General features: G+C 45.2%; 1 protein-coding gene and 1 long non-coding RNA gene across 2 annotated transcripts in view; one reads left to right on the plus strand and one right to left on the minus strand.

Annotated features, from left to right (window-relative positions):
• LOC134911110 (uncharacterized) overlaps positions 1-14,160 on the plus strand; it is a 58,184-nt gene that overhangs the window by 18,289 nt on the left and 25,735 nt on the right. The window lies entirely within an intron of this gene.
• SARAF (store-operated calcium entry associated regulatory factor) overlaps positions 1,778-14,160 on the minus strand; it is a 41,315-nt gene continuing 28,932 nt past the window's right edge. The window contains exon 6 of the mRNA XM_063919465.1: positions 1,778-5,887. Within this exon, the coding sequence (XP_063775535.1) occupies positions 5,862-5,887 (26 nt within the window). The 3' untranslated portion in view covers positions 1,778-5,861. The remainder of the gene's footprint in view (positions 5,888-14,160) is intronic.

The following is a 14,160-nucleotide window of genomic DNA, read 5'->3' on the forward strand; positions in this document are numbered from 1 at the left end:
GAAGCTCTTCTAGATGGATAAGTGTAAAGGTGCATACACACTGGGCGTTTTTGTCCAGCGTGTATGCACAGCGATGATCGCTGACATTGCTGGGCTGAAAATCGCTCAGTGCATACACACTGAGCGCTTTTCCCCCCTGCCCAGCGATGTCAGCGGGGGTGAATGGCTTTCCATAGCAGGACACAGCACCCCGCCGTTCATCTACTGGTAATACCAGTAGATGAACGGCGACCGCCAGCGATGAAGCGGGAGCGCGCATCAGCGCTCATCGCTTGTTCATACACACTGGGCGGCTTTGAGCTGAAAGCAGCTCATCACACCAAAAGTGAGCTGACCTCAGCTCAAAATCGCCCAGTGTGTATGGGCCTTTACACATTGAAATACTACTGTGGGAGTGTTCTACTTTCAGAATTTACATTTCTCCAGACTGAAAATCACAGCCTGTTAAGACTCGCTGCCTTTTTATCTGGAAACTCAGAAACATAATGGAATTCTCAGCATTAACTAATTTCTTAAATTTTATTGACCTAAAACTTGGCCATTGCACATTTCTGGATGATACATGTGTCAAAAGCATTTTAAACCTTCATTAAATAGTTATATTTTTGGTCCTGTATCTTGCCAACAAGCACTGACTGCTGCAGTACAGTGATCTGTAGAATCGTAGCTCATGACTGCTCCACGGATGTCTTTATTCAGTAACCTGTGGGGGTACGGGGTAAGGGACTCCAGCAGTTTTACTGATTTTAGACAGAGAAGGAGAGCATTTGGAAAACCCTTGTACAGAAATTGAAGTTCTACCTTTTGTAAATACTAATAACGCAGTCAGAGCCAGATTAGCAATGGGGCGGATGGAGCTCCAGCTCCAGGCCCCCACATAAAAATAGGCCCATCATCCTGGCAGCAGGATGATGACCAGGTGTACAGCTGACCAAACAATCATAAATCTTAAGTATTAAAATAGTTTTTGTCGTTTTCTCACAAAATTATACAATTGTTCTATGTTTATGTATTTTGGAAAACATTGGGGCACATAGGGTATAGGATTTACATGCCCACATTGCTCTGGCCACATTCACATAGCTATGGTCACAGCTCCCCTCCTTCTTAGTATAGGCCCTTGCAAATTTTCAGCTCCAGGCCCATGTTCAACGATCCACGTGGACTACAATTGGGAACGGTAACCTGTGCCGAGCGCACTAACCTGGGTTCTCCGTCACTTTTTGAAGAAAACTACTCCAAAAAAAGTTTAAAAAAAACTCAAGTCAACCTTCTTCCATGTCGACCTAAGCTGCGAGGGGACACGGTGCGCTAATTGGGGTTCCCCGTCACTGTACGGAGAAAACGACACCAAAAAAACATTAAAACTCATGTCAACCTTTTGACCTGTCGACCTAGAGACCCTGTCGACCTAGCAACTCTGTCAACCTAGTTACTGTCGACCAATAGTAGTCGACCTAGACACTGTCAACCCTATGAACAACACCCGTTTCACTTTTCAGATCTTGATTTTGAATATTCCTTCTATCTTTTGTTTTACTTTAATCTTATACTGTATCTGCGGTTGTGTTGGGTGGTACTCATTTCATGTTCCTTGTCATTTTCAGGACTCTAGAGTCGGTACACCAAACCTTTGACTCTGGCTACTCTATTTCACTACTTTGACTCCTTCATGAATGGCAAATGTATATTAATTAGTAATCATTTTACTGTACTAAAAAGGTCGCACAAGGCATAGTCATCACCACCATATAAATCATCAGACTACTTAGAATGATTGAACATAAAATATTTTTATTTTATTCACATCTCTGAACAAGAAAATTGTAAAAGTAAATATACAACAAACTATGCTTTTAATAAATGTAAAAAAAAAGGGTTTAACAGAACCATCGGATATACAGGTTGAGTATCCCTTATCCAAAATGCTTGGGACCAGAGGTATTTTGGATATCGGATTTTTCCGTATTTTGGAATAATTGCATACCATAATGAGATATCATGGTGATGGGACCAAAATCTAAGCACAGAATGCATTTATGTTACATATACACCTTATACACACAGCCTGAAGGTAAGTTTAGCCAATATTTTTAATAACTTTGTGCATTAAGCAAAGTGTGTCTACATTCACACAATTCATTTATGTTTCATATACACCTTATACACACAGCCTGAAGGTCATTTAATACAATATTTTTAATAACTTCGTGTATTAAACAAAGTTTGTGTACATTGAGCCATCAAAAAACAAAGATTTCACTATCTCAGTCTCACTCAAAAAATTCCGTATTTCGGAATATTTGGATATGGGATACTCCACCTGTATCTCAAAATTTAAGAATATGTAAAATTAAGACTTACAGAACATTATAATACACAAGCTGTCCTCTTCCTGTAAACCTTTTATAATTATATTACCAAATGCTTTCCTATAAATATTTTCCTCTTGTTTTTAACAGAACAACCGCTGCTGTGCTGGTTTTTCTTTCATGGTTTGGTATCACATCCAGTTTAAACAACACCTTATAGGATTTCTCGTGCTGTTCTTTGCAAGATAATGATCAGGCATATGTGCTCAGAGATATATAATATTATAATTGTTTATTTCTACCTGGAGTAGTAGTTTATATATTTCTACCAACTCTAACTACGGCCAAAACTGTCTCCAACTCCACAGCCCTGGTAATTCTGTTTCTTTACTATAGTATATCCTGAATGCCTATAACCATAGCAATTAGGGAAGTGTTTAACTATCACATAAAATCAATCGCAATGTACGTATTCCTTTTGAAAAGTATTATTTGAAATGGCTGCACTATTTGTAAATGTGGAATTTAAACATAAACAACTATGGTCCTGATCCAGAGGTAGGTGCAGTGTTCCACATGCAGCTGGCCAATGCTGATTGTTAATCCTCAAAGACGCAGTACAGAAATGGACACAGAGTCAGTGGATTTCAGTGGCATTCCAGGGAAGTAACTAAGCAGATGTGGGCCAAAGACAAACGGCTGCTCATACAAGATGCCATACTCAGAAAGAGAAACTGCACTTGCCATAGGGCTGGTGTAAGTTTCACTTGTGCACAGGGGTGCCGGAATGTTTTTAGGTTGGGGGTTGGGGGGAGGCGTAGAAATGTTTTTAATTATTTTGGGGCCCCCATGATGCCAGGCTCCTTTCCCTTTTTAGCCCCCACCGCTGTGCGGATAAGCGCTTACCTCCAGATCCATGTGGGCAGCATCTCCTACCGCAGGGTGCTGTGTCCTATCTTCGTTGTGTCCTAGCTGCCACCGGTTGTCTCTCCTGCTCTCCTCATTACTGGGTGGAGGCGTGGCCATAGCCACGCATCCGCCCAGTAATGCAACTGTGAAGGAGAAACACCCGGTGGCAGCTAAGACACAAAGAAGATAGGAGGACACAGCACCATGTGGTAGCAGGCTGCTTTTAAAGGAGATAGTAAGCGCTCCCCTGCACCTGTCATATTTGGGGGGGGGGGGGGGACTGTCCCTCTGCACCCACCCCCATTCCGATGCCCCTGCTTGTGCATATGAAGATACTTTAAGATGGAAAATTACCATCTGGACGCTATACGCGGGAGTCCCAGTTTAAATTAAATCAGCCACAGGCATTGGCACGATAGAGATGCGGCTGCGGATGCCCATTCAGAATCAGACCCTGTGGAACAATTGGAAAAAGCCTCTTAATTGCTCTGTCCACATGATATACAGAGATACAGAGCTAAACATATTGGTCCAAAAATGTCAGTCTATGTTTCATGGGGATAGAAAAGTAAAACAAGAAGATATAAACCCACTTATTTGCCTTTCAGTAATATTAGTTCATGACAACTAGTCTTCATGGGGATCAGTATGATATCCCGGGTGTCGGGATCCCGGTGGTCAGGAGACAGACTGGTATCGGGATACCAGTGGCCAGCGCAGCGTGTCCTCTCGCGGGCTTGCTGTGCTCACCACGCTTCGGTCCCGGTGCTCATGCTAGTCATTTTATTCTCCAACAAAATGCTAATTCCTAGTTCTTTTAGGAACATCTCCTCCCTTTCCCTTGCTAACAGTCCCTCCATAAAGCCAATGGCACCCAATGTAGTTTTATAGCAAGTTATTTTAAGTTTATGAGACACCGCAAACCAAACAAAACCTTATGTGATATAATTGTGAATAAAACAAATTCAAATAAAGATTAAATGCAAAAATATAGTATATGTGCATAGAATGTTTTTAAAACAACTAAATCATAATTTAACCCATGAAATCAGTAAAGCAAACCCTGAGTAGTTATATTTTCAGCAAGTCGGCTTCCCTTGTGTACTGTATGACCGAATGCTGAATGCCACCATAATGGTAACTGGTTACTGACTTGTTTCACATTTATGGGCATCCATTTAAAAAGGGTTATTTCTGCAATGTGATGTGTTATACACTGCAACTAGCTATATACTTCTAAAAAGCTCACAATCTTCATATCGGGGGTTATTCAGAGATGGTCGCAATTTTGCGTATACGCAGATTGATTATCAGCCAACTGCGCATGCGCTGCGACCTATCACAATGCGATCGCATCCCGGCGATTTCATAGTAATTGACATGCGAAAGGCGCTCGGGGGCGGCGACACATAGCTTCTGGGGAGTGGCGTGTGAAATGCTGATGGGGAGTGGCGCGGGAAATGCCGGCGTGTCATAGCCGTTTTCGGGGTGGCCGGATGAGGTCACCTGCATTTCCTGCGACAGGAAACATGGTGCCGGATCGCCTGCACACGCAGCCTGGCTGCGTATGCAGGAGGTCTACCTCTATTTCCGATTCTGCAATGCGATCGCAATTCAATTGGACTGCATCACTGGGCAGCGCTACACATGCTGGGCGGCCTTGCCCTGTGCTGAGTGTGGCCCCCAGCTTTCGATTTTATCAGTAGCAGTTTTGCTATTTTATCAAAACTGCTACTGACTCTGAATAACCCCGATAGTCCTCAATTTATCATTATCTGAGAGCAATTGAGTTAACCCAGCAGGGGCGGATTAATAGACGAGGGGTTGCGTGTGCAGATGTCATGCGGCCCCCTCCTCTCTACGGCACAGTAGACTATGACATTGTGTCAGAGTGTACTTTGCATGCACAGGTGTCTGGAGACATGGCGCCCGCTATGTACAGCCACTAATCATTACTGCACATGCATGGTGGTCATTTTCCTGGTGATTTTTGTCACAGCACCGACGTGGAACTCTGGAAAGGTAAGTAATTAAACATAGGTGCAGTGTTCGCTTCCCTGGACCCAGTGTCCCATGTGCACTGGACACACTGCACCCATTATAGATACGCCAATGTAACCCAGCATAACCTTGGGGAAAAAAATTAGACTGCATGTCCTCTATGTCAAAAACATAAGCAATTCATTTTGTGCTGTAGCATATAAAATGTAATGTCAGAAAATGCTTGGAGACCTCTAATGGCCATCATGAGATTATACATCAATATTGTTTACCTCAGAAGTGCATAGCCTATGGGCTGGGACTCAGATTCTTTTTTGGGCCCTAACTTACCCATATGCTATATATTCAATTGAAAAATGCCTAATTATGACATGCTTAAAAAGGGTACGCACCACTGGTATTGATAAAGCTCTGACAGTTTGTTTATCTGAATATATTTCACAGTTCTGAAAAAACATTTTAAGAGTTAACTTTTGTAAATGACTTATAAGAACCCACCCTGAATTACAAACAACGTCTCTATGTAAATATGCAAAGGACACAGGTTTTCTTTGTCCCTAACCTAGCCTCCTCCCTAACCTAACTGAACTATATGGGGAAACTGCTTCTGCTTCTTGCTTTATCCAGAAGAAAGGTCATCTATCTTCTTTTTGTTCCCCCAAAACCTAAAAAACAAACAAAACCATTGTTTATTGTAGAGACAATACAGAAGACTGAATCTGATCGTAAGATTCATCATATACAAGCTTGCCTATATTATATCTGCCTATATTATATCTAGTACTAAGGTGTCAATTCAATTACCTGCAAATTACTTGTGGCTGTAAGTGCAACTATATGCTGCACATACAGTGGCTCCAGACTCGCTCCATAGGGCTCCCTGTACAGGGCAAAATTGGACCACATAGGGGAGTGGATTCGGCTGCTGTTTTTGGAGTTTCTACGCCATTACAACAGCAACTGTCCACGATAATGCAGTAATTTATCGCGGATTAACTTTCCGCACGTCTCACGCGAAAAATTCCACTTTTCACCAGTAAGCGTGCTCCCGTTTTCCGCCTAATCCAATTAGAAATTTACAAAAATGGCATCTGCATGATAAGTAGTGCTGGCGCTACTGACATTAAGTATAGGTGAAAATGGGGAAATCTGCCTGTACCCCCAAAAAAGACAAACTTATATAGGACAGCAGTATAGAAGTCTATAAGTGGCCATAATAAAAGTATTTGGGGTTCTTAAATTTGTCAGATGGCTGTTATATGCCTTACGCTAAAACAATGGCATTTTTTTTTTTTATAGAAAGCAAGTGTTTATCTGCAAAATAAATTACTTAAATTTGGGATACATAAAAATAGATATTAGTAAATATTTGGGTCATTTAAGTCAGTTTTAAAAAAGGTACAAAAAACTCCCACCTGCAAGCCTAAAAACACTTGTCCCACTCATAAAGCCCCCTTATATACATGTCCCGTACCTTGTACCTCAATTTCCTGTATTTTTAAATAGTTTCACCCAGAAAATGTCATTTTTAGCCCAATTAAGCTACTTAAAAACTTAATTAGTCATTAAGGGGAGTGTCCCTGTAGTTCTGATCCAAGTCCCAACATTTTTACCTTAAAAACAGGGATTTTCCCAAAGTTTTCACCTGCTCAGGAGGTGAAGAAAATACATTTTTGTTAAACCTATATATGGAGAATTGTCACAGGTACATTTTTGTGATTAATTTGTTAGGTCCGTTTTCACAAATCACCTTAAAAGCCCGTTTTTTGCACAAAAACTGGTTATCAAGGACAACTGAATTCCCCCTAAGGTGTTTAAGGTTAAAGGTTATTTCTTATGTTGGGCATACACTATACAATGATCTGGCTGATCTGCCAGATCATTGTATGTGCACAACCGATAAACAGATATCAATTGGTCGGTTATGCCAGATCTTCCAGCATGCCTGTCCGATGCAATATGTCACAACTGAGGGCCTGAGCTGACGGGAGGCAGCCTCAGTTGTAGGGGCTGAGATGTACCGGAACCTGGGAGGTTGTATCAGACCCCTGGACATGTAAGTAACATGAATAATAACTGCCCGAAGGCGTGACCACGACAACTTGGATAAAAGTCAATGATGTTTATTATGACAACTCCGCAACACAGCAGCAGTAAAAGAAAACGTAAAAGTCAGCAAAGAATAAATACAGTTCCTGGGTACTACAGGATGGCAGGAGCCACAGGGCACTGGTAGTGTGAGATAGTTCTTATGATCTTCTAGATGGAAAGTCCTTACCAGGCCCGACTGTAGCAATGGAGATAACCCAGGATTGTGCCAGCTGGTTTTCCAGGAAAAGCTGGGTTGCTGAAGATAAAACAGCTGCTGTGGATACTGGCTGGAACCAGACTGTTGTTAGCACGGAGTGGATACTGGCTGGAACCAGTTAAATAATAAATGAACTTGGGAGCGATGAAATATGAACTGAAATGTAGAACTTGAGAGCGGAGAAATAATAATACCGGTGGAGAGTGGTAAAGTGTAGAAAGGACACCGGCCCTTTAAGGGAAGCTGTACTCTGCTGGAAGCTGAGCTGGAAGCAGGTAATGTTGTAACTGGAAACAGATGAATCCACAATGGATTGGAGAGTCAGGCTACACCGCAGGTGGAATGCTGGTGCGGGTCTCTATGGTGGAAGTCTTGAGACAGGAGCTGGAACCTGGAAGACAATCACAGGAGAGAGACAAACAGGAACTAGGTTTGACAACCAAAGCACTGACGCCTTCCTTGCTCAGGCACAGTGTATTTATACCTGCAGCAAGGAAGGGATTGGCTAGGCAATTATGCAGATTATCAATACTGAGAACAGATTGGTGGAAATGATCAGCTGACAGAATCCAAGATGGCTGCGCCCATGCAGACACTTGGAGGGAAGTTTGGTTTGTAATCCATGTGGTAATGAAAACAGTAATGGCGGCGCCGGCCACCGGAGACAGGAGGCGCCCGGCTGACAAATGCACATCCAACCACGCGGACACAGCGGAGGCCGCGGCTGACGTAATCGCCACTCAGACACTCTGCATGCAGAAGTTCAGGGACGGCGGCGGAGGCCGCGGGAGACGCCATGCCAGGTGTAATATGGCGTTTACTGTGACAGCGTCCCAGAGTGACAGGAGAGGATACAGGAATGTACACATCAGGATAACAGATGGGATCCGGTCCTGGAGCGCTGAGCCAGCCTTAGGAGGCATCTGATGGGTAAGAAATGGCGTCCAGATACCCGGATCGTGACAGCACCCCCCCCTTTAGGAGTGGCCCCAGGACACTTCTTTGGCTTTTGAGGAAACTTGGAATGGAATCTCTGGACCAAGGCAGGAGCATGGACATCAAAAGCATTGGTCCATGAACGTTCCTCAGGACCATAACCCTTCCAGTCAATAAGATATTGTAGTTGACCGTAACGGTGACGTGAGTCCAGGATCTTGGCCACTTCATACTCAACGCCTCGTTGAGTTTGGACTTTCGGAGTTGGAGGAAGTGAGGAATGAAACCGATTCAAGATCAGCGGTTTCAACAGGGAAACATGGAATGTCCTGGGTATTTTTAAGAAGGGAGGCAACTGGAGTCTGTAAACAACAGGATTGATGACTTGTTCAATCTTGAAAGGACCGATATAGCGAGGTGCAAACTTCATACTGGGAACTCTTAACCTCAAATTCTTCGTGGATAACCATACCCGATCACCCACCTTGAGAGCAGGAACTGCTCGACGCTTCTTATCCGCAAACTTCTTGTACCTGAACGATGCCTTGAGCAGAGCTGATCGTACGCTCTTCCAGATATTGGCAAACTGATGCAAGGTGATCTCCACTGCGGGAACAGAAGTTGCTGGAAGCGGTTGGAACTCAGGGACTTTAGGGTGGAATCCAAAGTTAGTGAAGAATGGTGTTGAAGCAGATGAAGAATGATACTGGTTGTTATGACAGAACTCGGCCCAGGGAAGTAATTGAACCCAGTCATCTTGAGAGGAGGACACATAGATGCGGAGGAAGGCCTCCAAGTCCTGATTCACCCTCTCGGTTTGACCATTGGTCTGAGGATGGTAAGCCGTGGAAAACTTTAGCTTGACTTGGAGGACTTGACATAAACTTCGCCAGAATTTGGCTGTGAATTGAACTCCTCGATCTGAGATAATTTCTTCAGGAAGACCGTGGAGTCGGAAGATCTCTTGTATGAATACTTGAGCCAACTTGGAAGCTGACGGAAGACCGGTGAGAGGAATGAAGTGTGCCATCTTGGTGAACCGGTCAACTACCACCCAGATGGTATTGAACTTGTTGCACATGGGTAAGTCTGTAATGAAATCCATCGACAAGTGGGTCCATGGTCGACGGGGAACGGATAGTGGAACCAGTTGCCCCGCAGGCGACTGGCGGGATACTTTATGTTGGGCACACTTTGGGCAAGATGCAATAAACTCCAAGACGTCCTTTTTCAGAGTTGGCCACCAATAGGACCTAGAGATAAACTCCAGGGTTTTTTGGATACCTGTATGTCCGGCAAAACGGGAAGCATGGGCCCAATGCATGAGCTTCTTCCTTAGCATCGGCTTCACAAAACTTTTCCCTGATGGGGGCGTAGAGTCCATCCCTACCGTGGAGAATGCCAACGGATTTATAATAGGATGCTTGTCTGAAGACTCTGACTCATTTTCTTGCTCCCATGAGCGGGAAAGGGCATCGGCCTTGCGATTCTGAGAGCCCGGACAGAACTGGAGTTTAAAGTCGAACCTGGAAAAGAAAAGTGCCCATCTGGCCTGACGAGGGTTGAGACATTGTGCGCCCTTCAGGTATAAAAGGTTCTTGTGGTCTGTAAGTATGGTGATTGAATGAGAAGCTCCCTCCAACAGATACCTCCACTCTTCTAGAGCGAGCTTGATGGCTAGCAACTCCTGGTCGCCAATGGCATAGTTGCGCTCAGCTGGGGAGAACTTCCGGGAGAAGAAACTGCAAGGGTGTAAATGGCCATCTTTAGCCCTCTGAGATAACACCGCTCCTACTCTAACGGAGGAGGCATCCACCTCTAAGATGAAAGGAGAGTCGATGTCAGGCTGTTTCAGAACAGGCGCAGAGATGAACCTTTGTTTTAAAAGATGAAATGCTTGCATGGCTTCTTCAGACCACTTGGACGGGTTAGCACCCTTCTTAGTGAAAGCAGTAATAGGCGCCACAATGGTGGAAAAGTCTCGTATAAACTTTCGGTAATAGTTGGCGAACCCTAAGAACCTCTGGACCCCTTTGAGGGTTAAGGGTACCGGCCAATTTTGGATTGCTTGTAGTTTCTCAGGATCCATCTCTAGTCCGGAACCGGACACAATGTACCCTAGAAACGGAATGGACTTGACTTCAAAGACGCATTTTTCTAATTTGCAATAGAGATGATTGACACGGAGACGGGACAGAACCTCTTTAACCCAAAAACGATGTTCCTCTAAATCGTTGGCAAAAAATAAGATTTTACTTACCGATAAATCTATTTCTCGTAGTCCGTAGTGGATGCTGGGACTCCGTAAGGACCATGGGGATATAGCGGCTCCGCAGGAGACAGGGCACAAAATAAAAGCTTAAGGATCAGGTGGTGTGCACTGGCTCCTCCCCCTATGACCCTCCTCCAAGCCTCAGTTAGGATACCGTGCCCGGACGAGCGTACATAATAAGGAAGGATATTGAATCCCGGGTAAGACTCATACCAGCCACACCAATCACACCGTACAACTTGTGATCTGAACCCAGTTAACAGTATGATAAACGCAAAGGAGCCTCTGAAAAGATGGCTCACAACAATAATAACCCGAATTTTTGTAACAATAACTATATACAAGTATTGCAGACAATCCGCACTAGGGATGGGCGCCCAGCATCCACTACGGACTACGAGAAATAGATTTATCGGTAAGTAAAATCTTATTTTCTCTGACGTCCTAGTGGATGCTGGGACTCCGTAAGGACCATGGGGATTATACCAAAGCTCCCAAACGGGCGGGAGAGTGCGGATGACTCTGCAGCACCGAATGAGAGAACTCCAGGTCCTCCTCAGCCAGGGTATCAAATTTGTAGAATTTAGCAAACGTGTTTGCCCCTGACCAAGTAGCTGCTCGGCAAAGTTGTAAAGCCGAGACCCCTCGGGCAGCCGCCCAAGATGAGCCCACCTTCCTTGTGGAATGGGCTTTTACTGATTTTGGCTGTGGCAATCCTGCCACAGAATGTGCAAGCTGAATTGTACTACAAATCCAACGAGCAATCGTCTGCTTAGAAGCAGGAGCACCCAGCTTGTTGGGTGCATACAGGATAAACAGCGAGTCAGATTTTCTGACTCCAGCCGTCCTGGAAACATATATTTTCAAGGCCCTGACAACGTCAAGCAACTTAGAGTCCTCTAAGTCCCTGGTAGCCGCAGGTACCACAATAGGTTGGTTCATGTGAAATGCAGAAACCACCTTAGGTAGAAATTGAGGACGAGTCCTCAATTCCGCCCTGTCAGAATGAAATATCAAGTAAGGGCTTTTATATGATAAAGCCGCCAATTCTGACACACGCCTGGCTGAAGCCAAGGCTAACAGCATCGACACCTTCCATGTGAGATATTTTAAGTCCACAGTGGAAAGTGGTTCAAACCAATGTGACTTTAGAAAACTCAACACCACATTGAGATCCCAAGGTGCCACTGGAGGCACAAAAGGAGGCTGTATGTGCAGCACCCCTTTTACAAATGTCTGAACTTCAGGTACTGAAGCCAGTTCTTTCTGGAAGAAAATCGACAGGGCCGAAATTTGAACCTTAATGGACCCTAATTTTAGGCCCATAGACAGTCCTGTTTGCAGGAAATGAAGGAAACGACCCAGTTGAAATTCCTCTGTAGGGGCCTTCTTGGCCTCACACCACGCAACATATTTACGCCAAATGCGGTGATAATGTTTTGCGGTTACGTCCTTCCTGGCTTTGACCAGAGTAGGGATGACTTCTTCTGGAATGCCTTTTTCCCTCAGGATCCGGCGTTCAACCGCCATGCCGTCAAACGCAGCCGCGGTAAGTCTTGGAACAGACAAGGCCCCTGCAGTAGCAGGTCCTTTCTTAGAGGTAGAGGCCACGGTTCGTCCGTGAGCATCTCTTGAAGTTCCGGGTACCAAGTCCGTCTTGGCCAATCCGGAACCACGAGTATAGTTCTTACTCCTCTCCTTCTTATGATTCTCAGTACTTTTGGTATGAGAGGCAGAGGAGGGAACACATACACTGACTGGTACACCCACGGCGTTACCAGAGCGTCCACTGCTATTGCCTGAGGGTCCCTTGACCTGGCGCAATATCTGTCCAGTTTTTTGTTTAGACGTGACGCCATCATGTCCACCTTTGGTTTTTCCCAACGGTTTACAATCAGGTGGAAGACTTCTGGGTGAAGTCCCCACTCTCCCGGGTGAAGGTCGTGTCTGCTGAGGAAGTCTGCTTCCCAGTTGTCCACTCCCGGAATGAATACTGCTGACAGTGCTATCACATGATTTTCCGCCCAGCGAAGAATCCTTGCAGCTTCTGCCATTGCCCTCCTGCTTCTCGTGCCGCCCTGTCTGTTTACGTGGGCGACTGACGTGATGTTGTCCGATTGGATCAACACCGCCTGACCCTGAAGCAGAGGTTTTGCTTGACTTAGGGCATTGTAAATGGCCCTTAGTTCCAGAATGTTTATATGAAGAGACGTTTCCAAGCTTGACCACAGGCCCTGGAAATTCCTTCCCTGTGTGACTGCTCCCCAGCCTCTCAGGCTGGCATCCGTGGTTACCAGGATCCAATCCTGAATGCCAAATCTGCGGCCCTCTAGTAGATGAGCACTCTGCAGCCACCACAGGAGAGACACCCTTGTCCTTGGCGACAGGGTTATCCGCTGATGCATCTGCAGATGCGATCCGGACCATTTGTCCAGTAGATCCCACTGAAATGTTCTTGCATGGAATCTTCCGAATGGAATCGCTTCGTAAGAAGCCACCATTTTTCCCAGGACCCTCGTGCACTGATGCACTGAGACCTGTCCTGGTTTTAGGAGGTTCCCGACTAGCTCGGATAACTCCCTGGCCTTCTCCTCCGGGAGAAACACCTTCTTCTGGACTGTGTCCAGAATCATTCCTAGGAACAGTAGACGTGTCGTTGGAATCAGCTGCGATTTTGGAATATTTAGAATCCACCCGTGCTGACGTAACACTACCTGAGATAGTGCTACTCCGACTTCTAACTGTTCCCTGGATCTTGCCCTTATCAGGAGATCGTCCAAGTAAGGGATAATTGAAATGCCTTTTCTTCGTAGAAGAATCATCATTTCGGCCATTACCTTGGTAAAGACCCGAGGTGCCGTGGACAATCCAAACGGCAGCGTCTGAAACTGATAATGACAGTTTAGTACTACAAACCTGAGGTACCCTTGGTGAGAAGGGTATATCGGGACGTGGAGATAAGCATCTTTGATGTCCAGAGACACCATATAGTCCCCTTCTTCCAGGTTCGCTATCACTGCTCTGAGTGACTCCATCTTGAATTTGAACCTTTTTATGTAAGTGTTCAAGGATTTCAGATTTAAAATTGGTCTCACCGAGCCGTCCGGCTTCGGTACCACAAACAGCGTGGAATAATACCCCTTTCCTTGTTGCAGGAGGGGTACCTTGATTATCACCTGCTGGGAATACAGCTTGTGAATGGCTTCTAGAACTGCCTCCCTGTCGGAGGGAGACTTTGGTAAAGCAGACTTCAGGAAACGATGAGGGGGAAACGCCTCGAATTCCAGTTTGTACCCCTGCGATACTACCTGTAGAATCCAGGGATCCACTTGCGAGTGAGCCCACTGCGCGTTGAAATTTTTGAGACGGGCCCCCACCATATCTGAGTCTGCTTGTAAAGCCCCAGCGTCATGCTGAAGACT

This window comes from Pseudophryne corroboree, chromosome 1 (assembly GCF_028390025.1).
Source record: "Pseudophryne corroboree isolate aPseCor3 chromosome 1, aPseCor3.hap2, whole genome shotgun sequence".
NCBI classification, from domain to species: Eukaryota; Metazoa; Chordata; class Amphibia; order Anura; family Myobatrachidae; genus Pseudophryne; species Pseudophryne corroboree.